The following is a 27951-nucleotide window of genomic DNA, read 5'->3' as shown; positions in this document are numbered from 1 at the left end:
TAACATTTTCGGTATATCATTTGGGGTTCAGAGTAAGCACCAAATAGATCATGTTTTGGGCCTGGATCAAAAAGACACAAATGCCAAGTGGATGTTAGAAAATAAGAATTGGTCCCAATCCAGATAACAGACTAGAGGCATTTAAATGGGATTATTAAGGAGGCAGTTTATTCTTGAACAGCAGCCATGGAGGTGAATTTTGGTTTCGGCGCCTTGTTGGTCCCAATCATTTCCCACATCCAGATAGGTAATGCTTTGGATGAATCAGAAGGAGGCAGGTTGGAAGTCCATCTTTTACTGTCAGGGAGGTGGCTTTTGGTTTGTTTATACTACTTGCTTTTGGTTTTTTTTTCTTGAGCCAAGATGTCAGAAAAATGTTTATTGTGAGCTCAGCAGGGCAAATCATGTTGTAGAGCAAAAGGTGCTCCTGGACATCTTGTCCTCTACCCTTTGAAGGATCAAGTCTTTGTCTTTTCAACTTCAAAATATGAAATCAAACTCAAAGGAATGTAGATGGCAGTCTACTGTTAATAGAGTACAGTATATTAATATGTATTACCATACTGTGCCTTCATTCATGTCAGGGTTCTGATGGGGTAAAGGGCCACTGAAGCCACTATTGCTAGACATAGAAAATGGAGGACTTGGACCACTGCTGAAGACTTCTCCAGAAATAGGATGCAACGAGCCAGTCATACCAGGCTCTGGACTGGGTGTATCTGGGTGAGATATCATGTCCGCGTATCTTTGGTTTTCTGAAGGGTGGTGACCAGTTAATGGTGGTTCAAGTGGGCCAAGAGGAGTAGAACCAGGCCCTGAATTCTGTAGGTAGCTGGAATCTGCTGGAGATTGTGTCTGGGAGGATGGAGGCCCATGAGGGAAAAAGTCATAATTTCCACTGCCATAATAATCCCCTTGGTATTCTGTAAAGATAAAAGTAGAAAAAGGAAACTAAGAACAGGTTTGTTTTACATTCAAACATGTTAAACATTTAATTATTCAGCTTCCCAATATTCTAGTTGCTAAGGGTAAATGACCAGTAACCCAACAAAGGAATTTGAAAGAGAAATATTTGGCCATAATTATTCCTCCCATTACCTTTACTTTGCTTCGAACCTATTTCTTGCAGCAACTTTCCTCAGACATATGTTAGTACAGCACGGCCTCTAGCTTGAGGAGTCCTAAGCTCCTCTTGGTGAATGTAGTGCATGAGATAGTGACAGGGAGCAGCTCTTTTGTGTGTTTCTTTGTGAATATATAATTTATTCTGTCAATGCGCAAGAGTGCTACAGATAAAACCAGCCATAGGATTACAGAGCAGATGACAAGCATATGAAAACTACATGGAGAAGAAAAGACAAAAAGAATGAAATGGGGTAGAAGAAGCCACAGTGAAACCAGAACTTGCTTTGCATTAATTAAGACCAAGACAGGAAAGGTGAGAAATTCTTTTTTTTCCTCACAACTTTCCAAAGCAGAAAAACCTGTTTTATTAAAAAAGAAATGCTACAGTTTAAGTGAGAAACGTCTTTGCTTGAGGGTAAGACAGACTTTATACGGTAGTTTATATTCAATGATCATCTAAATACAAGTATGAATATTTGAAATGTGTGTGCACATTTACGTGTTTGGTTTAAAAAAAATGTGTGTATACAATGCCACATAGGTATCAATGTATGTGACAAACAGACCACAACAAAAGAAGCATTTCACATTGCACAAAAAGTTGTATTACTATTACCCCTCCTATGTAGAAAGGTAGAATCTCCGTTTATTAACTATCAATTGAAAGGCCACTTATCCTTCCATAATGTTGACAAAGTTCAGTAAAATTTCTCATAACATTGGTATTCAGTAGTGCAATGAGAAAAACACCTCCTGTCTCAGGTCAGTGCCCTCATACCCTAATTAATGGTAAATAATAAGGCAAACACTTAGCAGAAATAAATCACACGGCGATTGGAATGAAACCCATTTATAAGTGTGGCAAGGCATTAAGTATGCAGGGGTCTCTGGGCTGCTTGAGGAGGAGCTGGAGAATACAAAGATGCAGGGAGGAAGCAGATGGGAAAATAATTACTTTTGAGGCTACTTATTACACAATGAAAAAATGTACTATGAATGAATGGAAACATATCATGTAACACATTACTGGCACAACAACATAAGTGTTTTGTAATCTAAAATAGTTATAAATTATGATAATGAAAAAATATAAATGTAATAAAAAAAAAAGCGGAAAGGAAAACCAAATTCTTTTATTTTAACAGCACCAAATGCAATGCAAAGTAGGACAGAGTATGAAAAGAACCACGGGCCAGATTTAGTATCCTTTTAATTGAATTTGCGACTAAATCACCTACAGGAGAAGGAATAAAGCCACATATTTGGATTCTTTTGTTTTGCTCTTTGCTTAGTATGAAAGAGCCGATTCTGTAATCTCTTGACATACAAATCTATTGAGGGCACAGAATGCACAGCTCTTGGTAAACAGACATCCCCATTCATACAGCTCAAAGAAACAAGACACATCTAACTTGTAACAGATCACAAAGACATGGCAAGGGGTGTGATGTATGGAGGGGAGAAGAAAATCAGAGATTCGGGAGAGGCAGGGATGTGAAAAAGACTGAAGGTGAAATATATATTAAACGCAGGGGTGGGAAACATTTAAAAAAGGAAGGTAGAACTGAGGGAAAATAAACATTCATACAAATGATATCAGGGGATACATTTATTAAACATGTTTTCTTACTGGTACGTACTGGCACATTCATGATAGAGAATGTTAGGGAAAAAGCAAAAAGAAAAAAATCTTGCCTTTTGAAAAAGGTTTTGAAAGACAAAAGAGTTGTACAATTGCCACTTGATCACTTTTGTATTATTCAGATTTTTAGTTTTAGATAGAACTGCATCCAATGTGCTATTGCAATAACTCTTATTCTCTGTGATGGGAAATTTTTAATGATTGTGACTGAATGTTAAAAGATAGGTTACCCTATGATACCTAACCTAATTTGTAATAGTGATGTTCCAGGCCTGAACTCTGCTAGAGATAGGTAGCTGAGGAAATATAGGTGACCAAAAACAGTGTATAGGGGATTTAACCAATGGGTTGGCTGAAGAAATTTATAGAAAATCTTAGATGAATAATTGTGAATTTTATCCTTCGGAAAAGTGAATTTTTTCTGCAATATAATCCTGGCTAAGAAAATGTAACAAAAAAGTTGAAAGGGGTTCTACAAGGCTAATTATAATGATAGAGAAAGTTGTAAACTTATAAAGCTTTCAATGGATAATTTGTAGATTTAGGAAAAATAATGTGAAAACAGTTTTTTACCAAGTAAGACTGGAACAAGAAAAATATAATGTTGACAGTACTGACACAGATTGCGCTATGATTACAGAGGATTTAAAGAAGCTGTGTTAATGGTAAGTGTCAGGATGTTTTGTCAGCCGTCGTGCTCCATCTAGAACCCCTCTAGTGTATATTATAACTTTATTAGCATGACTTTTGTCCGTAATGTCTTGAATGAAGGATAAAGGCGAAAGACAGAATGTGAGAGAAGGCTTTTGTTATACCTTTCTGTCTGCTCACAATGCAAGTGACAGCAACGGCGTACAGATGCGACGGAGGGAGAAAGGAGAAGAGATGTAAATATGAGCAAGAAGCTAGCAAGGAAAGATGAAAAAAGAGGCTTGCTATCATTCACTGCTGCATTTTACCGCTCTGGGAATATTATTAATGTGTGGATTTCGGGGCACATGACACAAATTATAATTGCAGTTGGTAAATTGTGAATCAGAGGAAGGAGAAAACAAACAGAGAAAGGCAGGGTACCCTGCTCTCTCCAATCACCCTCCATATGTTCCAAGAATGTGAAGGTAATTGGAACAACTGTTGTCTGAATAAGGTACAAAGAAAGCAGCTGTGCTATTGTCCCCTACAACACTACTGAGAGAGAAGGAGACACAGAGAGAAGAGAGAGAGGGGAGTAAAGGAGGGGGTGATGAAAGAGGGGAGAACAGGATGATGGAGAAGGAGCAGTGGGGTGAACCAGGAGTGGGTTTGTCTCCTCCAAAATAACACACATTACTTTTACTTGCCGCAATGTGAAAACTTTAGAGGAATGAAGAAGGAGACCTTTAAAGTGGTGATGTTCAGTAAGAGGAGGAGGTGGCGATGGTTACAGGATTGAGAGGGAAAAGGAGATTAAAGAGACCTCAGGAAGAAACCTTGTGAAAATCCTTCTCTTGGAGGCTTTGCAATCATTTAATCTTTGAAAATGAGGTTTCTGGGTAGGGCAAAGGTATTTTAGGGATAAAGAAAACCAAAATCCTCTACTATCCCTTAAATAGGCACTGAAAGGGGTCAACTTCAGAAATGTCATGCATCACACAGAAAAATGTACTTGCATTATTGACCTCCTCAGCAAAGAAAATGCTACAAGGTTACTTAGCTTTAAACTGCATACACTAATCATACAGATACATTTGTCCACTATTACAATATACAAAACCTATAGATACTGTATGTGCGCCAACATAATATAGGAATTGTTTACATGCGTGTTTGCCACTAAATTAAAGAAAATATTTAAATGGGTCTACTGCAAGTAAAACTGCAAGGAGAAGCCCATCCTTGCTACAAATGTCCATCATCCATGAAATTGACCCCCAATTAGAATGACTATCCTTGCTAACTGATATCTTCAAACATCTTTACCTCTGAATGTAATACATTCCTGGCATTGCTGCAGGGACTCCCAATTACATTCTTAAATGTTTAACAGTAATAAGAGGTCCCTGCTTTTAGCCAATATTTCACTATTTTGAGGGCTGAAACACATCTGAAAAGCAGATTAAAAAACTCACTGGATGGGCTGTAATCTCACAGTAGGGGAATTGAGAGATTGCATGTTTTAGTTTACTGAAAATTTGGGACATTATTAGAGAAAAGGTCAGGTCTTTAAGTATTTACATCAGTTGATCAATAAATCCAGAGGAGGTAATCGCTTTATCGCGAGCAGAACATGAATCAGTTTAATTGTTTTAAAATAATATTTAGTATACGACTAGCTCTACAACAGAGTGAACAAATGCTAATTTGTTATAAAATGTATCTATAGGGCCTCAAGGATCCGGCACCCAATAAATCTAGGTACTACTAGCATGCAACCTTTAAATGTGCAGATCCCAACCAATCTCACTGAATACCACATAAACTATAAATGTTGTTTCCTTTTTTAAAATCACTTGAATTCTGATTGCAGTACCGATATGGCATCACAGGTGTATGTAACCTTTTCTATAAGATGGATGTCTACCAGCTGATCACTTGTTCAGTAAGAAAAGATGAAAAAGTGTGTTCTTAAAATGGTTATATTATCCTTTGCAGAGTGGAAAAACATGCAAAATATCCTAATATTGTCTTTGGGTGAAAAAAGTGGTATGCAGCCCAATGTCTTCATAAAGAAGGGATTCCCATGTCCTGGTGTTTGTGTAATAGGTGGAGAGGGGACATTGGTGTCCTGATTGGGGTCTGTTTTATCTTAAGACAAGGTGAACATTTTAGTTTCTGTGATGCCCATCAGGGAAATTATAGTACCTTCATATTTGAACCCTAAATACATGAGGTTTAGTACCTTCATACTATGAACCCTAAATAAATATTTTATAAAAACAATAGAGCAGCTGTGTAAGCGCTACCCCTGTTGGCATTAGGTAATGCACATAGTCTTGGACATCTGTCTACAGCACATAAAATACTGGTACTCTGGTGCTTACCTATTGCTGACAGTAGTATAATTATTTACATTTATAAATCAAGCGTCCAATGTTGATTTTTAATTTTTAGAAAAATAGCAGACACCTAGAAAAATGACCCTTTTCACATTTACAACACATAATACAATTTATTAAAATCAGGGTAAAAAAGCTAAATGTGATTTTGCAAAAATAGACAAATTGATTACATAGAAAGTGACATCGATAATGGTAAAATAGTCATGGTCCTTTTTTGTAAGAACATGCATCATGAATATAGGTTTTACCAAATAGGATTGCCATTGAATTGGCCAGTCATATCACAGGTGGTACCGCAATCAGCTGAGCATCCCCCAGCTAAAGGTATATTAGACTCAGGCTGTAGGTTACCTCCATAGTAGCTGTAAGGGCCAGATCCAAGGATGTCTGACTCGTCCAGCCTTCCTCCTAAGGGGCGCATTCGTCTTGGGCTTCTGAAGAAAGCGTGTCTTCGTGCACCTAAAGCACTCAGCTGTTTCATTCTTCTCTCCTTGGATCTCCTGTTTTGAAACCAAACCTACAACAAAACATTAGAGAAATTCTTTTTAGGAAATGTGTCTAGATTTAAATTTTGCAATATTCTTACTGTCAACAAGTAAACCAATATCTTCTTGAACCTAAATTGGGAGAATTGCACTGTTAAAAGCACTCAATTGTTTACCACTCTTTTTCAGTATAGATCTATAGGATTTATTGAGGTGTAACACTGTCCCTAATAAAGGGCTTCAATGCCTTCTGTGGGTTTTGTTCTGATGTTTATTCTCCCTCTACTTTTTAATCACCTTTTTTTTATAAATAGCTCACATATAAACATATTACAGTTTATACCATCATCAGTTTAACATTATACCCAAGAAATGATCCAGTCTGTGATTTTGGTCAAACAAGATTTGTTTTGGATCTTGTATCGTTTTTCTGGTTGTCAAAGAATGTAAATTCTGCAATATATTCCACTCAGTTTGACTAATCTATAATGGAGTCACCTTCCAGCTGTCCACCAATGGGGTCATTTTTGCTAAAATGGTTGTAAAGCTCAGTGCTCCTTGTTGATGGAGATAGGTAGTTGGAATAGAGGAAAAGGTGTTATGTAGTTCATTGCAATTGCAAATTTTCTGTCCTATGGTGACAATCTGGCTCCTCCATAGATAGTGTGAGTGTTATCATTCTACTTCAGGACCTGAGGATCACAATGTAATAATAAAGTAAAAAAAACTAATAAATGGCAAGTTGCAATATAGATTACATTTTTGTTATTGGGTTTACAATGTTCACATAATTAATATTTAAATATCATCACACCTACATAGATAAACTCTCTTCCAAGCATAAAGATGAATGGCAATCCACAATGCCAATATTCAGCCAGATAAATCTCATATAGAAGGACATTTTGCTGCAACTGTGATATTACATACTTATTCATGTTTAAAGTTACTTTTAATAGTGCTTCAACTCAAAATATTACAAATAATACCAGTTTATTATACCTATCCACTTTTCCACAAAGATGGATGACAACACAACACCCTTCACTGGTCCAGGCAAGGACACCTATTTACAAAGCACTGGAGGATGAATTGATGAGGACCGATGGTTTGAGGAGAACCTCTGACCACAATTAGTTGAGTGCACTGGACAAATGACAGCACAATGCTGCAAGCGTAATCTTATATGACGCATCTTTTTATAGAAACAAATAGTCATTTATGTAAAAGGAGATACCGTACATAGAGTTCTAACAAGGGGCTATAGTAAATAATAAACAGAATGAAGAAATTTGTAATGTTTTGAAGGAGGATGGGGCATTTGAAGCTACACAGAAAAGTCATATGATTTGATCTGTTGATCCAGTTTTGTGATCCATATATCTCTACAATCCCAGTACAATAAGCATAGCACTGACCAAGATTGCATATACTGACAAGAGGATGGGGGTAAAAATTGGTTTGTAACTTCAAATATAATCTAAAGACAGGGAAACAATGTCTATATATAATCAATATGTAATTTGCTATATATATTGCTAAGTAATTTCCATATATATTTCTAAACCAGACTAAAACATAAAGCCATCTTTATATGCGTAAGCAGAAAGATGTAAAAAAATAGATGGATAAACTAGTAAAAAAAAAAAAAAAAGAAACAAAAGTAAAATTGCCAAAAAGACTAATTTTAAAACAAAACTTAGAATGTGTTACATATATAAAGTATTTTAAACATGTAAAATATTGGAATATTAGAGCAAATGAGACTTAAAGTGTATCTATGTAAATATCCATCTACATGTTCATTGGTGAGAGTTTCCAGCAGCAGCTTGTGCCCTTGCCCTTACTCACAAGGACATAAAGAAGGTGTAACTTGGTATTTGTTCAGTAAACAGCTCAGCGTATCATCCTGACACCATCACTTGGCTTTGTAATCACTACATTGGATGGGCAGAACTTTGAATCCTGGTAGAAATCCCTTGCTAGGGGAGAGATATCAGCATGTGATTTAATTTGCCAGCAACCACCCAGAAATGAAATAACATTTCAATTTAGGGGTTATATGTATTTGACTGTAATTTTAGATTTCTTGTGTCTTTAGTAGGTGAAGGTTAGAAAAGTGTATGGATTACATACTTTGAGCCATGCTGTGTTCAGGGTGAAGTAATTACAAACCTTGAGATAGTTTTACCCTTGTGAAACTGTGATGGCATTTTAAAATATAAGGTCTGGAGCTCATCCCTTGACTTGGGTTGTGGCATGGCATCCCACCCCTAAGATGAGGGATTACTGAGAACTTTGGAGGAATTCTTACCAGGATAAGCCGCAAGAGCAGGAACATGAAAACCATCAAACATGAAAACCACTTTATCAAAAGCATCATATCCTGTACAAGCCCCTCTAAAGGGCTTATAGGATCCGGATTACAACTCTTTCAGGGCGATGAATGGGGACCCCCGCCTGAGAGACAAGGGAAGGACCTCACTCTTTTGCTGATGAAATGAGGATTAAAAAACACCAATCTTTTTCAAACTGAATAATAGGCAAAGACTTACAGAAAAAAAGGTATTGAGCTTGGAGAAAAGGCTACAGAAAAAGTGAAAGAACCACAAAAAAACAAAACATGTAACTAGAAAAGAGAGAGATCAAGCCTGGCCACTTAATACAGTTGTACACCTGATTTCTAAAACTAGACAAGATAAAAAGATCATTGTTGTTTATGTTGTATATGTGAAAATGTTTTCTCTATGGTCTATGCATTTAAGCTTTCATTGTTTTATATATGTAAAAAAAGAATAAAGTAGCAGTATTATTGTTATGGTAATGACATCTGACATATGGAATTTCCAAAGAGTATACTCTGTGTCAGCAAGAGCTCTCATTTATCAGTTTGCCTACATGTGTCATAGAAATGCTTTCATGGCTTGTCCAAGTAATTAAACATCTATATATGGCAATGAAATGAAGAGACCCCAGCAAGAAGAATTTTTGCATAGATTTCATTTAGCCTCCTTACAGCATCTTGTGTTAAAAGTCAATTTGATAATTTTGTGAGGAGCATCCCATGCTATTACATGTTCAAGACATTTATGTGGCTTAGATAATAAATAGGGATTTCTTACATTTGAGCTACCCAATAACGCAATGGCTGTGTCCTGACAATATCTTAGTCTATGTATTGACCAGAAGGCTTCTCCAGCTGCAAACATATAGGTGCAACAATATAAAGAGTACACAGTATTTGTATTTATAGATCCATCTCCTTATCTGTATCATGAGAAATATGGTGGCTGTCAGAGCTCCTTCTGAATGTTCTAGCCACAGATTGTCTCTGGACTTTTACTTTCAGAGGTAATAATAAGGCATACGCATGGAAAATAGAAAACATTATATATACATACTAAGTCAGTGACCTCAATGAAGCCACTTGAACAGCCGAACTGGCAGGCAACTAGCATTTTTTGGAAGCAACATTGGCAGATTTCAGGTTTCATTTAATACCAAAAGTTACCCCTTTGGACATGGATGCAAACACATAAGAAAAACCACTTTTTTACACTACTTGTATATGACATATGAGCCTGTAAATATGCAATGATAATGAATCCAAACTATGAATAATTCAAAAATACAAAAAAAAAAGTTCTTAGATATAACCGATGGAAAAAGGAATCACACATCCTTATCAGTTTATTAAAGTGCTGTATTTTTGGATCTTTTAGAATAGGTATCAGTATTTCAGTATTTTGGCTAGATTAAAAATTATTTGGTAAATATAAAGACAAAAAATATAGATACGGTACTATTCACTGAGAAAAATGGATATTCACAATATAAAGGAAAGGTGAACCTCAGTACCCAAACATGTGCAAGAACATGATTGGTTGATTGAAGTGAACAGCTTCATGCTAATTACAAAGCTCAGCGAACATTCACTTAGTTCCTGCCTCTGCTGCTTTAACAAAACTCTGTGATTCCAAACACTTCACTATTTTATCTTATAAATGAATATTACGTTCTTCTGTACAGAAGCAAACACTGAATTAAAGTAGAGTGCTAAATGAGAGGCCGGCAGTCAACCAGGATTTCAAAGCAGACATATAGAAAGATAATGCTGCAGGTGAATATAAGAACAATGTGATTTGGGGGACCGATATACAAAACCAGAAGGAAATATCTTTAATCATTAGTGGACTAAAATAATAATGTAAATTGTAAGATACCTGAATATTTAGGTTTAAAAGTAAGGTCTGGCCTATCTGTAAAAAATGATGAGTTTTCTGATCTCCTCCATTAAATTGTCCCTAGTTTGACAATTGCTTTCAGAAAAAAATAAGCTTCAAGAATATTAGTGACAGTTAAGATATAGTGGCACAAATATATATTTCTATTGCAGTAATGTAAATGGGTAAAAAAAAAAAAATTAAAAAAACTGGATAAAATTGATTGTTTTCTCACCTGAATCACTCTCATATTGAGTCCTGTTTCCTGGGCTAATTGCTCACGAATGTGCCTAGTGGGTTTGGGTGTAGCTGCAAAAGCTGCCTTGAGGGTCTCTAGTTGCTTTGCTTTTATGGTGGTCCTCGGTCCTCTTCTTTTGGTACCGGAGTTCTGTTCCTCATTCTCATTATTAGTCGTCTCCTTATCTGAAGATGTGGAGTGATCTGTTTCTTTATTTTCATCTTGTGCAGGGTCTTGAATGTCTGGAGACAAACTTCTGTCTGTACATGAAGAAATTAGGAAAACCAAAGACAAGGTTTTAGAAATTGCATGTATTGAGGGGAAAAAAAAATCACAATTACACATAAATATAGGTACATAAATATTGTACAATTCAATTTATTTATTTCAGTGAAGAAAAATTAAAAAATCTTTGTACTCCCGAGTATGATACAGAGGGGTATATTTAAAAATATAATGGAAAGTACATTGATCTGAAATAACCCAGAGCAGTCAGATATCAGTCTCATTCAATGATGTGCCTTCTCTTTTTGGCCAATCACGGAGCATCCTGTATTATGTAAATGGACAGTGATTGGGCAAGCAGTGACATACAAATGACAGTGTGTTAGTAAATGAGAGTCGTTGCTCTTACTGTCTCATTTTTTCTATAGATTAATTAGGGCTTGTTTAAATTGCTTTTACTAAAAATCCCTTTAAAAAAATAAAAGTTTTACATATTGGTAAACTAAAGAATATTAAATATATATTCTGGGAGTGGGAACTAATTTATTATATCAAAACAAATAGATAAAAGACCATTTCAAATGGTAGATGATATGTACTATGGCAGAACTCTCCAAACTACTTTTTGCTTTGCAGCAATTTCTACAACTGTAAACTAAACATTCACAGCACATTCATCAAAGCATTTTGCCCTCCCTTTCTTCTAAAATCCACAAATACCTAATATTGCAATGTAACAGGGAAACACTGGAAAAAAATATTTAGACCCAGAAAAGAAAGTGTCTTAACATAAATATAGAAAATGATCAGATGTTGTAAGTCCTTCAAGCAAAAGACAAGATAACATCATCCACCCCAAAACACTGCATTATATTTGCAAAAACATTCATGGAGATAGTAAGTGCCTGGAGCAATTTAAACCTTCTAATGCTTTGATATTCTCAGGCAACAGATCAAAATTGCAGAAGGTATAAAGAAAAACAGTAATCATTCTGTGCACCAAAATTAATGCTCGCAGAGCCCAAAGGCAAAAGTCAGTAATAAAACCAAAATGTGCAAAAAATATATGGAAAACGAAATAGTGTCCACCATACACATGCCAAATGTTAACAGGAAAAAAAATGTTTGCAAAATCAAGACTATCATGGTGGTCATAAGGACATGTCTCTGTAAAAATTGTAGATAGAATCAGGATTTAGAAGATACCTGGTATGCAGATATAATTACTGAAGAAATTCCATACCATAGTGCACCGATGCCCTGACTATGGACATCAAACTATTTACATAAACTTAATAAGCAGTAACAGGGAGTCAAACGGCGCCATCCCAGACCTTTCCAAAGCTTGTTCATATGGCTGGTTATGAAGTGGTGCACTTACAACTTAACCGCATGTGCAGGCAGCCACCTTTTTCCGCACTGCCTAACAGGTAGAGGTGTATGTTTAGGCAACTGAATAAATAGACAACTGACTACTGGATGCTCATAATAGTACCCGAGAATGTGGGATCTACAGTGCATGTCTGTGGGATCAACTGCAAACTCCTGATTACCTACCACCACTTCTAATGCTGATACAGAGATGAATAGTGGCTTGTGCTTTTACTTGTTCAGAATTTGTAAATACTTTGTGGATTGCATAGTCACCATACATTTTCAGTTTACATGAAAACAAGTAATTTCTGATTCCTACAAGGCTACAGATTATTTTATAGGTCATCACATATAAATGCCAAGGAAAAGTGCAGTAAAACATACAATGGCACTTCAAACCAAATAGCAGTAAGTGTGAAGGTAATTTGTGAATACAGCTTTTACAATTTACATATTGATAATGATTTTTACATTAAAGTGATCTTTAAGAAAAGGTAGTAAACTTGAAGGGATATCCAATTAAAACAAAAAAGGCGTTGTTTGCTGATAAGATACATATAGGTACTAAAACAATCTCATTTTATTATTAGTTTGGGTTTATTCATAAGGGAGTAAACAAAGTTACTGATTAGTAGAGGAGGTAGAAGGTAGGTCAATGGTTCTAGGTTTTAAACTTTAGATCCCAGTATATTGCTTCAAGCTTCCTGGCTCCCGATAGAATAAATGCAGGTTTTAGGGGTTATGTTAGTTTAAGGGTTAGTAAGATGTTAGAGTCAGAATACATTTAAAGGTAAAGAGACTTTGGTCATTCACAAAAAGGAAGCATGCATCTGTGGGTGAATGTAGCATTNGGATGGTATATGCAGTTGAAGTAGCCATTGATAAAATGAATCTGTACATGTGCCCCTGCAGGTCCATACTGAGGACCAGAATAATGTTAAAAATCTGGAACATTTGGAGAAACACCATGATGAGAACTATAGGCACCAAGCTCCCAGCACCTATTATCTACACATAAACAATAACAATGTACTAAGGGCAAAAAAATCTCACCAACCAGTCAGAAAAGGGCAGTCTACATGCTACTGAGAATTTGATTGGTTGAGTGGAATTCTAATTCTAAATAATCACCTAATATAGGTTCACTGGTTTTAAAGTAAGATGGTATATTAAAAAAAGAATGCAAAATACCCCATTAAATGATGGTGTTTTATGTGTGTATCTTTGCTCTGTATTACCCTATTACATATTCCGAGTTTAATGTAACAGTATAACAGTGTAATGTATAAATATAACAGTGTAATACATGTATCGGAGATTACTATCAGTTATATGCTTAAGTAGTTAAAGGGATGAAGACTTAAGTAGGTAAAGGGATGAAGACTTAAAACTAATATATTCTTTGAATTGAAACAATAAATAAATAAATAGTAATAAAAGGCTTATTTAATAAAGTAATGTAAAGTGCAGTGACTATTAGCAACTAGTCATATTTTGTTGCAGTAAATAGAAGAACTATTCCAATTGTTACACATGGTTACTACAATTTGCATTACTTTATTAAATAAGGCAAAAGATGTTTCCTATTTACACATTTTTACCACAAAGTAAAGAAACAAATTGTGGATATTTTGTGTTTGAGTAGACAATGTGTAATGCTAACAGGCTTACATGGACACTATAGAAATTATTTCTACAAAGAAAATATGTAACAAGAGTTCACAAAAAAATTTCAGTAACTGCTTGGAAAACAAACGTTTAAAACCTGTGCTTGTATTAGTCAAGAAAAGCAAAGAATAACACAACAAAACATACACGTGTGACCTTGGGAGCCTTTGTACATCGTTCTTAGAATAGAGAATTCTTGTATGATAGATCAGTGCACAACACATGAAAGCTGCACAGAGACAGACTGACGGGACGTGTTATTCAGGGGGCTCTGCTCACAGCAAATGGAAACAGAGATTTACAAAGGGTCTGTCTGTGTAAAATATTTGCAGTGTGTCTAATTATATGTGAATGCCACTGCAAATTACGCAAATATGAGAAATAAATGAACAAACTCAATTGTGAAGGGCAAACTGTATATTTTACACTAGATGAAAGCCATACAAGGTAGTTTTGTCTTATGGAGAATTTGGATTTTTACCGTTTTAAATGGTTTAAAAATGTTCTACAAACCTACTACACATAATATTATAGATAATAAAAATAATATTCTAGGTAAGTATTAGCTTTAGCTATTTTCATAAAAATTTACAAAATCCTATTAGATGATTTACTTAGATTTTCCTTTTTTTGGTGGTGCCTGTGCCATACAATGATGAAATCTGTACAGACCTACACAGGCAGAAATGCAATCATTTTTAAATGAAACAAATAATATTATCAATGATCAAACCACTTGGTTCACTTGTAACATTGCTTATTGCTTGACTATCATACCAGTCCATTAAATGTACTGTTCTATGAGCCAATAACAAACACAAGTATGTAGCCAGCAACCATTGCACATTGATCCAGATTACAGGATAAGCATGACAGACAAGTAGCCAGCAATTTTACAAATGGTAAGGCTAGGTACACATGTGCAATAATTTTCGTTTTAAAAACGAACGATCAATGATTATTCACGATTATTTTGAACAATTGTATTCTGCACAATTTTGTACATGCTGTATTGATACCATTGTTCAAATAAAATCCACCAATAATGTACACACTAGAACAACATGTTTGAACAATGCAGGACGTGACATGTACAGGAGAACAATCCATGATCACTGAACGACCGTATGCACAATAGATTATGAACGATCGTCCAATCACATCTGCTGTGACCGTCGTTCGTTTCCAGGAAAATTCCTCGTTCGTCAGCGTCGTGACCAGTCGTTGTGCACTTTTTTGTTTACAATTATGGAACGATGTTTCATTGATCGCTCGTCTCCAATGACAATTATTACATGTGTGTACGTAGCCTAACAAAACAATTCCTTCAGTTTAGCTGTACAATATCAAAAATGTTTGGTAAGTAGGTAGCATTGTCAGCCACTCATGTGCAACAATAATGTTTATTTGCTTTTTGGACACAAGTGGTGTATCTGAAGCTAGGATGATGATGTCCGTGCAATGGCATGGGCATACTTTGCAATAATATAAATAAATAAATTGACTGCAATGTAAGCAGCAGACCATACAGGTGATTATTTTTACACATGGGGCACCTTACTTAAAATGACCAAACTCATGTTGAGTTTAAAAATAGCTGTTTAGGGACAATGCTTCTTATTTATAACACCCAACAGTTTACATAACTACTGTAATGTGTGAGTCTCCATTTTCAGTGTATGGAATCCTTGCTCCAGACTCCCCCTAATGCAAGCTGACAAATCCCCATCACTGGCAGCCCTTCCGATAGACAATAGCTTAAGTAGACCAGCTAATGCTTCTCTCAAACTCTGTTTCAGTACTTCAGTAAAATTATCTGTAGCAAAGGTATAAATGACCTTCCTGGGTACAGACTGCTAAACCACTAAAGAAGGTAATGCATTCTGGAATCAGGAATAAATAATTATTACAAAATGACTATGGGATGAATTTTAGATGGATTCTGTTTTTCTACACATTAAGGCATTTTAAAAATCTTGAGTATAACAAAGTGTGTTAAACAAAATTACAACTGCAGAAGTCTCTTCACATTTATTTACAAAACAGGGAATCAGATATTCAAGAAACATTCCCTTGTGGGAATCTTGCAGCTCAAAGTGTTTCAATGGCAGTAATTGATCACCACCAGGGAATGTTTAAGGGAATGTCTGTTTCCTTGTTTTATAAATAGAGCCCTAAACGTTAGCACATATATATTGCTATTTCTCCTATACTAACACTTTAGGGAGTTAAACTATAACTATGGTATTTTACATCTTCCGTTTTTGTATACAATCAATACGTATAGCAATAGCTATCTGCTTGAACTTTAGACCTGATAAGTCCTGATAAGCTATGGTTCATTGAGTGTAAATTTTGAGTTATTGAGGGGTATAAAAGATATACATATATCTTCTATCTGCATAGAACAAAAGAATGGCTGCTGAGCCAGTGTTATTAGGAATCATGTCCAAGATTGTAATGAAATGATAGAAATGAATCAACTCTTTGCTGCTTTCCAATGATCACCCCATTTTATTCGTTCATTGTTTAAAAGGAAATGCTATTCTTTATCAAGTTATCACATACAATAATACATTACTTGATGATTTCTCTTTGGATCTTTAAGTGCTATCCTTTTTTGTCCTTTTTAATAAAAGAAATAGTTCACAAGCTGTACTGTCAATCATGCTGAACTTCAAAATCAGAGAAAAAGAAATTTTGTAAAAAATGGAATATTGTTACAAGTGATGGGTGAGAAGCCAATAGAGTGACCAGAAATGGACCTAAATATGCATTAATGAGGCACAGAAGCTCTGTTGGTATACATTTCATCACCTATAATTATATGATTGCTGTCACTTTACGTGTAGAAAATGAGGCTGACTGTGGCAAATATTGTGCATTTAAAGGAACAGTCAAATAGTGGTTGTAAATATTTTTTTATTGAGCTGGAAAATCTCTTTGGCTTACCCTGCATGTTTGTATTGACCCATTGTAGATCCCACATATTAGTGATGCTCCCAGCAATACCAATATCACTTATAACTTTAAATCATCACTTCTATAGACGTTATAAGCCCAATACTTGTAAAATGTCCTTTACCTTCTATTAGAGACTTTATTTCATTAAATATTCCTACTTTTCACCATGCATCATGTCTTTCTATGTTAATTCTCTTTTTCTATATTTGTATTTTTAACCCTACCAATAATTAAATGCAAGATTTTAACAGAAACAATATGGATGCTGCTATTTATCACCTTCTTAGTGAAAACAACCATTTAGGTTGAGAATAGAAAAATAGGTATTTATTCAATTTTTTTTAAATCTTACCTTTTTAATATCTGTGGCTCCTCATTTTCTCCCCTCATCAACATATAACATTAATATAAAATAAACCTTTTCATTTTTATCACATAAGTTATTTTTGACCTATTGATGTTATCATTAGGTGTTTGTGCTCCTCTATGCAATGCAGGCAGATCATGGTGGGCAGGGTCAACAGGTTGCTGTACATAGCTTCCTTAAAAATGTACAGTCCCCAATATTGAAAGAAAATAAATTAAATCTATTTAAGTGGTGGGACGGTAAGTTTGGGAAGGAAATGATACTAGACATCATTCAGCCAGAAAATGAGGCAGGCCTAACCTGGCTTTTCTGGTTATACTGGATATTGTGAAAAGCTCACCACAGCTTTGTACAGCTGTGCAAAATAAAGGGTAAGACTGGAGGACAGCTTTAAGCAGAAATTATACTGCACTTTCAGTGAACACATTGTCAGCTAATATTGCAATGTTTTTTAAAAGAAATTCCACATTATGGTTATTTAAATAGTTGATGTCCTGTTCTTAAGAATAATTAAGATATGTCACATAACTTTGAAAACTTAGAGAAGGAAGCAGAGCCTTCATTAGTAATTCACAAATATGTCTGCCATCACTCTATCCCCTGTTATCCCCTTGGGTCAGATTTCCAGATAAAATCTAATGTCCTATCTCTCTGAGGGCTTCTTATTTTGTTGTCCTCTTTTCATTTATAACTGTATTTATTTGCATTGTATGCAAAATGCAGAAATCAGAAGAATACACTTGAATATAATGTATGTTTCAATTTCCAAGATAGCTCCAAAAAATGGACAATGATAAAAATAGTAATGATCAGACAATGGTTTGTTGTAGAAGTAGTTCAACCAAAAAACATTTCTGTATTCTTTCAGCTTTTTAAAGATTTAAGGAAATGTAGATGTACAAATATCACTGAAAATGTTCTATAAATAAATGTTTTCATGTAATATGTGAAGAAGCCATTATCTACAACACAGACCTATTGAACATGGAATCTATAGACAAGACTGTCCATGCAGTCTTATTGGCACCTCATTTGGTCATTATTTAGGCTTTTACACCAAAATTGTACATTAATAAATCCAGATAGCAGTCATTTTTATCATCATTACATATTCAAGTTGAATGTAAAAAATGGATTTTCTTTTTTGTGGAACTTAGTTTGGGATTGGATTATTATAAGTACATATTAAAATACTACATTTTAATGTAGTCATGCCAAACATGTATTCCCTTCCAATGTTGAATAAAAAAGGGGAATCTGGATGGAAGTCTGGGCCCATAGCCAGAGCTTTCACTTTGAAAATAGTCCAATTATGGCTTTCACAAATCTTGAATAGGGTAGACGTAAAGAGTTTGTTGTATATTCTAGTGAGCCTTTGGACATACTGTACCTCTATGTATTATTAGATAATAATTAGTAATCCAAGGATTAGGATGGCTTCCAGGATAATCGAACACAAGTAATGTATACTGTGAACTATCGAGGACACCACTATCCACTGTCATCACCGCTCTGATCCTATTGAACACAATTTTCCAGGTCATACTAAAAAGATGAAGCATGGGTATCACAAATCCTGAAATAATTTGTGTTTGATCACCCGTGTATATTTTTATATATTGCCCCACTAATGGACTGATATAATTGCTTTACTTTGTGACACAACTGTGGCACATTTAGCTGAATCTGTCTGTAGACTACATACACAAAGAGACAAGAGCTTGGGGTGATGAGTACTGATCATTTCACCTATAAAATATGGTAGGTGCACTTGGTTACATGGTTACATATATCCTCTCTTTAATTAAAGAGCCTGATCTTATTATATATCCAAACATAAATAGTCAAATTATGAAAATGGTTTTGTCCTGTCATTAGATCATATTCATAAATAAGTGCATTCATTCTTCACTTAATAATACTTGAGGGCTACTTGGTTTACTAAGTCTTAAGAAGGCCCTGAGTGAGAGTTTGTACTGGGAGGAACATGGAGCTTTCATCAGCACTGTTTTACTTTCAATATTTCTTTGACAAAGTGAGAACCCTCTATGGCACAGGTGTCAAACACAAGGCCCACGGGTCTGAATGTGGCCCGCGGTTGTTGTCCTGCATCCAAGGCTGAAGGATCCAGTTTCAGAAAGCTAGGTAGAAGCAGGGCGGCTCACACAAATGCATGACCACACTTCAGGCAGAAGGACCCTGTCCCAGAAAACTACAGGAAGCTAGAAGAAGGGCAGTCCTAACAAGTGCCTGACCACACTTCAGGCAGAAAGACCCCAACCCAGAAAGCTAGGTAGAAGCAGGCCGGCCCACTCAAATGCCTGGCCATGCTTCAGGCAGAGGGACCCCACCCCAGAAAACTACAGGAAGCAAGTTAGAAGAAGGGCAGTCCACACAAGTGCCTAACCACGCTTCAGGCAGAAGGACCCCAACCCAGAAAGCTAGGTAGACGCAAGGCGGTCAACACAGATGCCTGAGCACCCTTCAGGCAGAAGGACCCTGTCCCAGGAAGCTACAGGAAGCTAGGTAGAAGCAGGGTGGTCCTCACAAGTGCTGCCGGCAGATGGACTCCTCCTGCCGAGACCTAGCAATAAGCACGACTGTGCCACCCATCCTGCTGCCAGTAGTATGCTGCTGCTGCTCCAGATATGGAATCTCAGTGGGATTGTTCATTACCAAATGTCTCCAGACTCAGAGACACCGACCTCCACCTCACCACACTCCATTCCCCTCACATAGACAGGCCAAGACAGGATAGGTCAAGTACACCAACCTCAGGAAAAGCTGCTAAGAACAAACAACCAATCACTCCCAAAATGTCCAACAAGAGAAAAGTTGATGCAGAAGGGAGGCAATGTATTGAAATATGGGAAAGTGAATATATGTTCATGCTTCACAAAGACAAACATGTTCTTATTTGCAGGACAGGATTAATGCACGAGGATGGCGTGTGATATGGTGTCTATACTTCTACTGAGATTATTTCCTAATCTTTCTAAGATGAATTCATCAAGTATGAATTGAGCAGTATGCCCACTTCTTTATTACCAAGTGCTCCATAGATCTACAAATTGCTTATGAAAAGAATACCCAAATAAACACAATAATAACACAATGGATGTGGCTGCAAATTACAGAATACAACTATGGGAAATGGATATAGTGTGTTAAGTCAATGTATATCTTCCATGAACACTTCATACAGAACTATTAGTTATAATAGCCATATCAGCTTTTTAATGCAACATTTCTGCATATGTTTTCTTATTTGGTCAGTGGGTTATTGCAAACTTTATCGTAGATTATAGGAAAAAATGAAAAAATACTCTCATGACCGGACTGGTTGCTAGTGATGCCCATACGATGTAATAAACATAAAAAGCATTGATGTAATATACTAAAAATATACTAAAAATATCTACATTTTTTACAATGTCAGCTCAAAAAATCCTATGGGAAAAAGCTATTCGTAATGCCTGGCATGCTTCTTCAGTTTTCTAAATTTCACTTGTGCTATCTATGTATGGAGCTCTGATATGCAAATAGTGACTAGCTTCCTTAGTCTCCAGCTCTGGCACTCCTAACTCATTGCCATCACTGTAGGTTATTAGCGATAAGCCAATAGGAAGGTATAAGTGGGGTATGCCAGACCCTGGCACCATGAGAGCTGGTCACTATTTGCATATTAGAAAGCTTTGTTTTCAGGGATCCTGTAGTGCTTTTTAGGGAATGACAGCTAATATGCAGAGCACTGGAGGGTGTCCGATCACCAGTCTGTTTACCATTTCCTGCCTACAATTTAACCCAGTAAAGATCTCAGCAAAAAAAAACAAAAAACATCATCACATAGTCCATGCCAACCAATAAGACTGCAGTTTTCCAAATTCATATTAGAAACATGAGCATGATATCTGAGCATTTGGCATTGATCATTGCAGTCAGTATGTGGCCCTTTGCCTTATTGAGCATCATTCTAAATCTGTGTGTTTTGAACCAGAATGACACACTGGTATTATGAAAAATAAATAAATAAATAAAGATTCCTTTTTTTAAGCTGGTTGATAACTAAAACAAACAGATTTTCATGTATCCACAGTGAGACAACTCTGCCTTACAGAAACAGCCCCCAATGAATTTCATATATTCCTACTGACAGTAGGCAGTACATGTGTGGATCTGATTGGTATCAGAACAATTAGGCATGTTGTTCCTTATAAACATAACAAACAAGGCTTTTCATGCCTGTTCTGGACAAACTGCGCTACTGTCTACAAACATACCTATATATAACACATAGCAGAAACAAGTATTGCAATAATCAATGAGGCAGATTCACAAAAAAAAAGAAATGGTATAGAGTGACATGACTATGGACTTGTACAGCGCTGCGTAATATGATGGCAACATATAAATACTCTGTAATAATAATAATAATAATTCTTTTTGTTCTGCAGCAGAATATCCTACATGCTATATAATAGGCTGATCTATTAAAAGAAAATAAAAACTAGCACATGTTTACTTTGAATACTACTACAAATGTTCTTGTTTAAATGACCCTAAACTTATCTGTCAAATTATAGTGAACAGAGGCCAGAGTCAAAATAATGCTATTAACAAATCAGCTCCATAGTGTGTGTTCAGTAACATTTCACTAAATTTAAGGGTGAGCTGCCTTTTGATGATCCGGCTTTCCTTTTTTCAGCATTATTTGCTAATGGTACTATGCAGATTGAAAGGGGCATCTGGCTGGTACAGGCTCATGAATGGCACATGGAAGCTCTTGCATTGGGTGGTAAGGTATTCAAAGCTGCTTGAGTGATCCTGGCTGCCTAACAAAAGCAGGTGTGTCTGGCACTTGTGGTTATGTTCAGACTGTTCCACCCACAGGCTGGCATGTATGAGTGGGGTAGGGGGTGTATGTGTAAATCTGTGTATCCTGAGCTGGAGCTGAGGTTATCTAATCAGGACCACGTAGGAGCTTTACAACCAGGAGATAGATAGATGGGGCTCTAATGATTCACAAAGAATTGATCATAGAAGATAGACAACATTTTTTCCAAATGTAAAGCTAAAAAAAACAATTCATCAACTATATATACATCTTGATACATACCAGGCACTGTCTGATTATCCAGTCCACACAGGAGGCTAACATTCACATGATCTACTGCATGATAAAAGGAGAATACAATGACGTCATGCTAACGTCACACAGAGCAGCAATTGATCAATCAGCTGTATGAGTAGAAGACAAGATCACTCACCTGAGTTGAGGTTGTTCTCTTTCAAGCTGCTGGCGTTCACATAATCCTCTTTGCAGACGAATTTGTTCTCGTCTATGATGTAGAGTTCCTCTCCGGTGGAAAGCTGCTTGTTGCACACCATACAGGTAAAACAATTTAAGTGGAATACTTTGCTCCTGGCTTTCCTCACTAGGTCACTGGGGGAGATTCCTAGGGAGCACCCTGCACACTTTGTACCAAACCTCCTGCAAAGAGAACAACGAGTGATCAGCATAGGGGGCAAGCAAGGATCAAATGATACATCATCAATGGGAGGTAGAATAATTCTACATCCAGACAGAATGGCTTGATCTGGAGTACAGATTTATCTGCTTCATCTGCTTGTGATGTATTCATTAACACAGAAGATATGGCCAACAGGAGATAGGTGTAAATGGCCATTAGGACTTTCCATCGTTGAGCCTGTGTACACTTTCACCAAATCCTATATGATGCTGCTGCTAGAAACTCATTCATTAGGGTGCCCCATCCAACATCCCCGACCTGTGAGAATGGTCCACCTACATACAATGGGGAGGCATGAAATAACCCCAATTTGTGATAGTAGATCAGTATTAGTACCCGTATTCACTAAAATCCAGCACAACATAACCCGACTTGTAAAAGTGATCCCCCTACTCCCTTAGTCAGAACTTCATACTTAGGTCTTGTAAAAGTGCCCTCCCTAATCCCCCATTCCCCATCTTGGTTAGAGGTACTCCTATTTACTAAGGTCAGAAATGGGTAACTCCGACTTGTAAGAGTGCTCCCCCTAATCAGTAAGGTACACCCTCCATTTATTGGATAGTGGTACCCCTGTATACTAAGACACAGCACAACCCGTCTCCTGAGAATGGTAATCATCTAAACAAACTCAAAATATTCATTTTTACCTTTAGATTTTAGCTGCTAAAAATTACAAGGCAAACCAAAAAAGATGATTTTAATTATCTGTTCGTTTTCTGTTTTTATGACTTCTTCAATTTTACTATCTGTTGATCAAATTACAGAATTGGATATGATTTGTATATAAAATTAATGCCTACAATCTGTGAGACAAAAATGTGAATTTATTATATTATGAAGGCACTGATATTGTGGGTGGAATTAAAAAAATATTATATATATATATATATTTATATGAAATATCCATAAAATATATATATAGTGTGTATACTTTTATATACATGTCACATATTTTTAATATTTTACATTTAAATATGTAAAATAATTTTGCAGCTTCCAGAGTAATTTACTAATTTTACCATAAAAAAAGTCAACAGCATGCCGAAATGTACAAAATTATTTGGAAACACACAAGCAGCACAAGACAGGAAAAATAGGCACCGGATTAAACATGAACAATTCATTAAAATTAATTCTTTTATCGGGATTAAAATTTAGCGCAATCCAGAATGATCAAATTTGGGTTGGTAAAAAAATAAATATCTAGATATTAGGAACTGCTATCTGCGTACATAGAAATGTAATTTCCAAATAGATATTCGTTGTATGTTAGTTGTGATTATTATAATAATATTCAAGATTAAAAAATATAACAAAACTTTTTTTTACATTTTTTTTTAAATATTCTGTCGCTTAATTGTGCGTTACAACAATTCGTCAACAAATACTTTAACTGTTTAAAATTATATCATCAACCTCAGCTATCAGCTATTTTTTACATTTATGTTATTTTTGTTTGCGTTTATCATTATTTGTATTGTTTTAGTACATATATATAATATTATTTTATTTTTATTTTCTAGTCATTTTGTGGCCGTAGTATGGCGGCCTGATCAGTGAAGGTGAGCTGTGACTTTGATTTAGTGAGTGTATTACAGGTCATAAGTCATGGTTTCCTTATCCAGAAAAATAATTAGCTCACCTGCACCTTATCAAAAATCATTAAATGCTCCTAAATAGTTTTCACATTAGTTGGGAGGATACTTTTAGGGGGCAGCGAATTAAAACTAAGCACTCATTTATTTCACCAGAAAAAAATTAAAAATAAATCACCTTTAACCCTTTCCTGCACTGACCCACAAAACCATCCTCTATTTACCCGGTATAAATGGAAGCGGGTGAGTAAATTCAGCAAAATCCCCAAACAAGCAACTATCTCTCAGAGACATTCGGAATTAGCACAGTCCCGAATTTTACATGAAAAAGACATATTCTAGTCCCGAAAAGAGGGGTTATTTCCACAAAGTTCATTCCAATAAGTTAGATGGGGTGCCTGGTCTCTGTCCCCGGCCCAGACCGCTCCATCCTGCATTATAATGGGAAATTCCAATGATACCAAGCATCAATTCCCATGCAAAGGTGCGGAATATGACCAAAGTACAATGTATTCATATATATATATATATATATATATATATATATATATATATATATATATATATCAATAGCCTATACTTCTAAACTGAAGAAATGCTGAAATATATATATCCCAAACACACGCAATATATATATCCCAAACACACGTATACACGCACACATTATTCTACCTAAACATTTATACAATATATGCGTGTGTTTGGGATATAAATGTGCACACAAAATCAAATATTAAAGTCAAATAAAATGCATTTTGCTGTCCATATTTGATGCATATATTTTTTCTATATAAATGTGATTTTTTTCTGATGCCCCTATCACCTAATAATGATCAATGTGGTACCCATCTCATTGCTGGGTCAGTACAAGTATCCAAGAGTTGGCATAGCATGGTGAGGTTCCACCAGTACCTGGCACAGAGCAATGACAATAATGATGAATATGAAGCTGGTACCTGAAGAAGTCAGTCTTGCAGTAGAGTTTTCCTTCTCTGGAGAAGCATTTCTCTGTGAGGTTACATTTGCAGTCACAACATTGGACACATTTGACATGCCAGGCCAGGTCCAGCACATTGAGGAGGAAGCGGTCCAGGATGGGCCTGTCGCAGCCAGCACAATGGACCATCATGATTCAGCCAGAACACCTTGATGTCCCCACAGCAATCCACATATACCCGAAGCAGCAGAAGCAGCGCTCCCCCTGAGCACTTAGGATCTCCGATGGATGGAACAGCTGGGCTTCTCCCCAAAATATCAGCCTGTACCCGAAATCAAATCGATCTCTGGATCTCCTCATCCGGTGCAGATAAAATTCTTCCAAATGTTAATTTCACGCAATAAGCAAAAATAAAAAATATTACTAATTATTGTAAAAAAGGAAAAAACTTCCTGCCTGGCTGCACAGAGATATCCTAAATGACACTTTCTCCAACTCCACCTCTATGCCCCATAATCAGCTTTGTGTGCCAGGCTTGGCAATTCGCGCATCCTTATTCAGATTTGGTGACGTCACAGAGCACGTTTACCTGCCGCCAGCCAATCAGCAATCAGTAGCCATAGTTACCAGTTAATTTATATCAGGACTACATTGGCTAGGAAATGGTCCCTGGCATTGAAAAGGACTGGAAGAGCAGAGCCTGAGCTAGGAGTTCACACTCACCATCAAGGAGGAATCTTGGCGATTTGGAGATTTGTCACCCATTCATATATAGACTTGTGATGCTGCTGGCCATGGGAAGAAAGGAGAGGGTGGGGGGCAGCACACAGGACAGCAGGGGGGCTCCTGCAACTTAAACTGATGGCCAGTAAAGCTTGAATTAGAAAGACAATAAGGGTTTGGATTTTGCATGTATAAGGAACATTTAAACTCATTTGTTTTGAAATACACCCTGAAAACATAGAATTGAGATGGAAATAGGAAACATTTTTTTCTTGTAGGTAAGCTTAGAAAGAAGTAGCCCTGAGCAATGAATTGGGGACAATAGCTCTTTAGAGAGGGCCCACTAAGCATATCTACTGCAGGGTGTCACCTATCTCCAAACTACACCTTTGTTATGTAGAAGAGGTGAATTACCGCCTATGTATACTGGATAATACTGATCTCTTAAAGAGTCTCCAAAATATTTACCTTTTTCAGTGTGTTTATTATATATATATATATATATTGCTGGGACATTTTATTAAATGTCATTATATATATATATAGATGTGTGTGTGTATATATATATATATATATATATTTATATTTGTTTATTATTATTACCTTGTTTTGTGTTAGTTGTGTGTGTGTATATATATATATATATATTTATATTTATAATGAAATGTCCAAGCTTTCAGGATCTTCCCCTGACTTGCTCCTGGCTGCACCAAACTGTAATGTGCGCCTCTCACCCAGGACACGATTAACTCTTTATTGCCCATCCAAAGCAATCTATAACATAATCAGGATTACATCCCTGAGCCAATAATCATTCGGTCATAAAAAATCATTCGGTTGTGTCATAAAAGACACAAAGGCTCAGATGATCACTTACTTGATGTGAATTCCCACAAATACCTCCTTAATTTCACATTATTAATCCCATAGATTTTGGTAAACTATTTTAGCACGGTGCTACAAAGTGTTAAGTAATTCAAAAATGAAAAGGTGATGCTGGGAGGGCCATTTGGGTGGAGAAACAGCTTTCTAATTGAGTTATACATGAGAAGAGTCTATTAATTGTTTGGCTAATGCCAGGTTTATTTACATTGCTATTTGGGATGGAGAAGGGTTCCTGCAGTGATTTCCCCTCCTACTGTCCTTTTGACTTGTAAAATCTGGATTAGTTGGGAATTCCTGGCCCCCCATCTCTCCTGGACACTGGAGGCTTGTAACCCTTTCAGTGCTGGGTAATTGTGTTAAAACGATATGATATCAAAGTGAACATAAATGTCCTCATTTACCGATCATTGATCGTTCCAATTTTGTTAGTTTGTCTGATCTTTTACAATTCTCCTCTTTCTTGTGCACATTTCTTTAAAAAAATACAAGTTTACTTTCTATTTGACAACTATGTAATTTTCCAAAAACATTGTTGATCCATTACTGGTTTATGGTGTGATATTCTGCACATTTCTACAATGTGTCTTTCTATTCCACAGGATTTTATAAATGTTCCCCATCAGAAATGTCTGATGTGTGTGTCATGCCAGGCTAACTCGTAATATTTATGCTTAGTCACAAATATCATCTGCTTATTTAATCCTGACCTACATTGAGTGTATTACAAGTGGCTGGTGTGCAGAGATTATTTATCTATATGGGATATATGCTCAGGTGACCTGCACATGTGTATAAGTATTTATATAGGATGGGGCTGCAAGGGGGTGGGATGGGGTGCAAGTTTAAATCATTATTTATAGAGGATAGGGCTGAAATAATATTATAGGATGGGGCTATATGATCAGATCATCTGCAGATTCTTATATATGGG

At 36.1% G+C, this 27951-nt stretch overlaps 1 protein-coding gene across 1 annotated transcript; it reads right to left on the bottom strand.

Annotated features, from left to right (window-relative positions):
* Positions 1 to 521: 521 nt before the first annotated feature.
* Positions 522 to 25867, bottom strand: LHX5 (LIM homeobox 5). The gene is made up of 5 exons (XM_072413767.1): positions 25432 to 25867; positions 22617 to 22840; positions 10749 to 11026; positions 6157 to 6322; positions 522 to 923 (listed from the first exon to the last, which is right to left on the bottom strand). Exons 1-5 carry the CDS (start codon positions 25602 to 25604, stop codon positions 556 to 558), a joined length of 1209 nt encoding a protein of 402 aa, XP_072269868.1. The 5' UTR covers positions 25605 to 25867; the 3' UTR covers positions 522 to 555.
* Between the last annotated feature and the right edge of the window lie 2084 nt (positions 25868 to 27951).

The sequence above is a fragment of the Pyxicephalus adspersus genome, chromosome 6, assembly GCF_032062135.1.
Source record: "Pyxicephalus adspersus chromosome 6, UCB_Pads_2.0, whole genome shotgun sequence".
In the NCBI taxonomy this organism is placed as follows: domain Eukaryota; kingdom Metazoa; phylum Chordata; class Amphibia; order Anura; family Pyxicephalidae; genus Pyxicephalus; species Pyxicephalus adspersus.
This window is presented reverse-complemented; position numbering and strand designations above follow the sequence as displayed.

Excerpts from the sequence above, each read along its gene's own strand:
- LHX5 (XM_072413767.1), bottom strand. The coding sequence starts at position 25,604 with ATGATGGTCCATTGTGCTGGCTGCGACAGGCCCATCCTGGACCGCTTC. Across the intron at positions 22,841-25,431 it reads TGCAAGACTGACTTCTTCAG|GAGGTTTGGTACAAAGTGTG; the intron begins GTACCAGCTTCA and ends TTCTCTTTGCAG. Across the intron at positions 924-6,156 it reads CCCTTACAGCTACTATGGAG|AATACCAAGGGGATTATTAT; the intron begins GTAACCTACAGC and ends TTATCTTTACAG.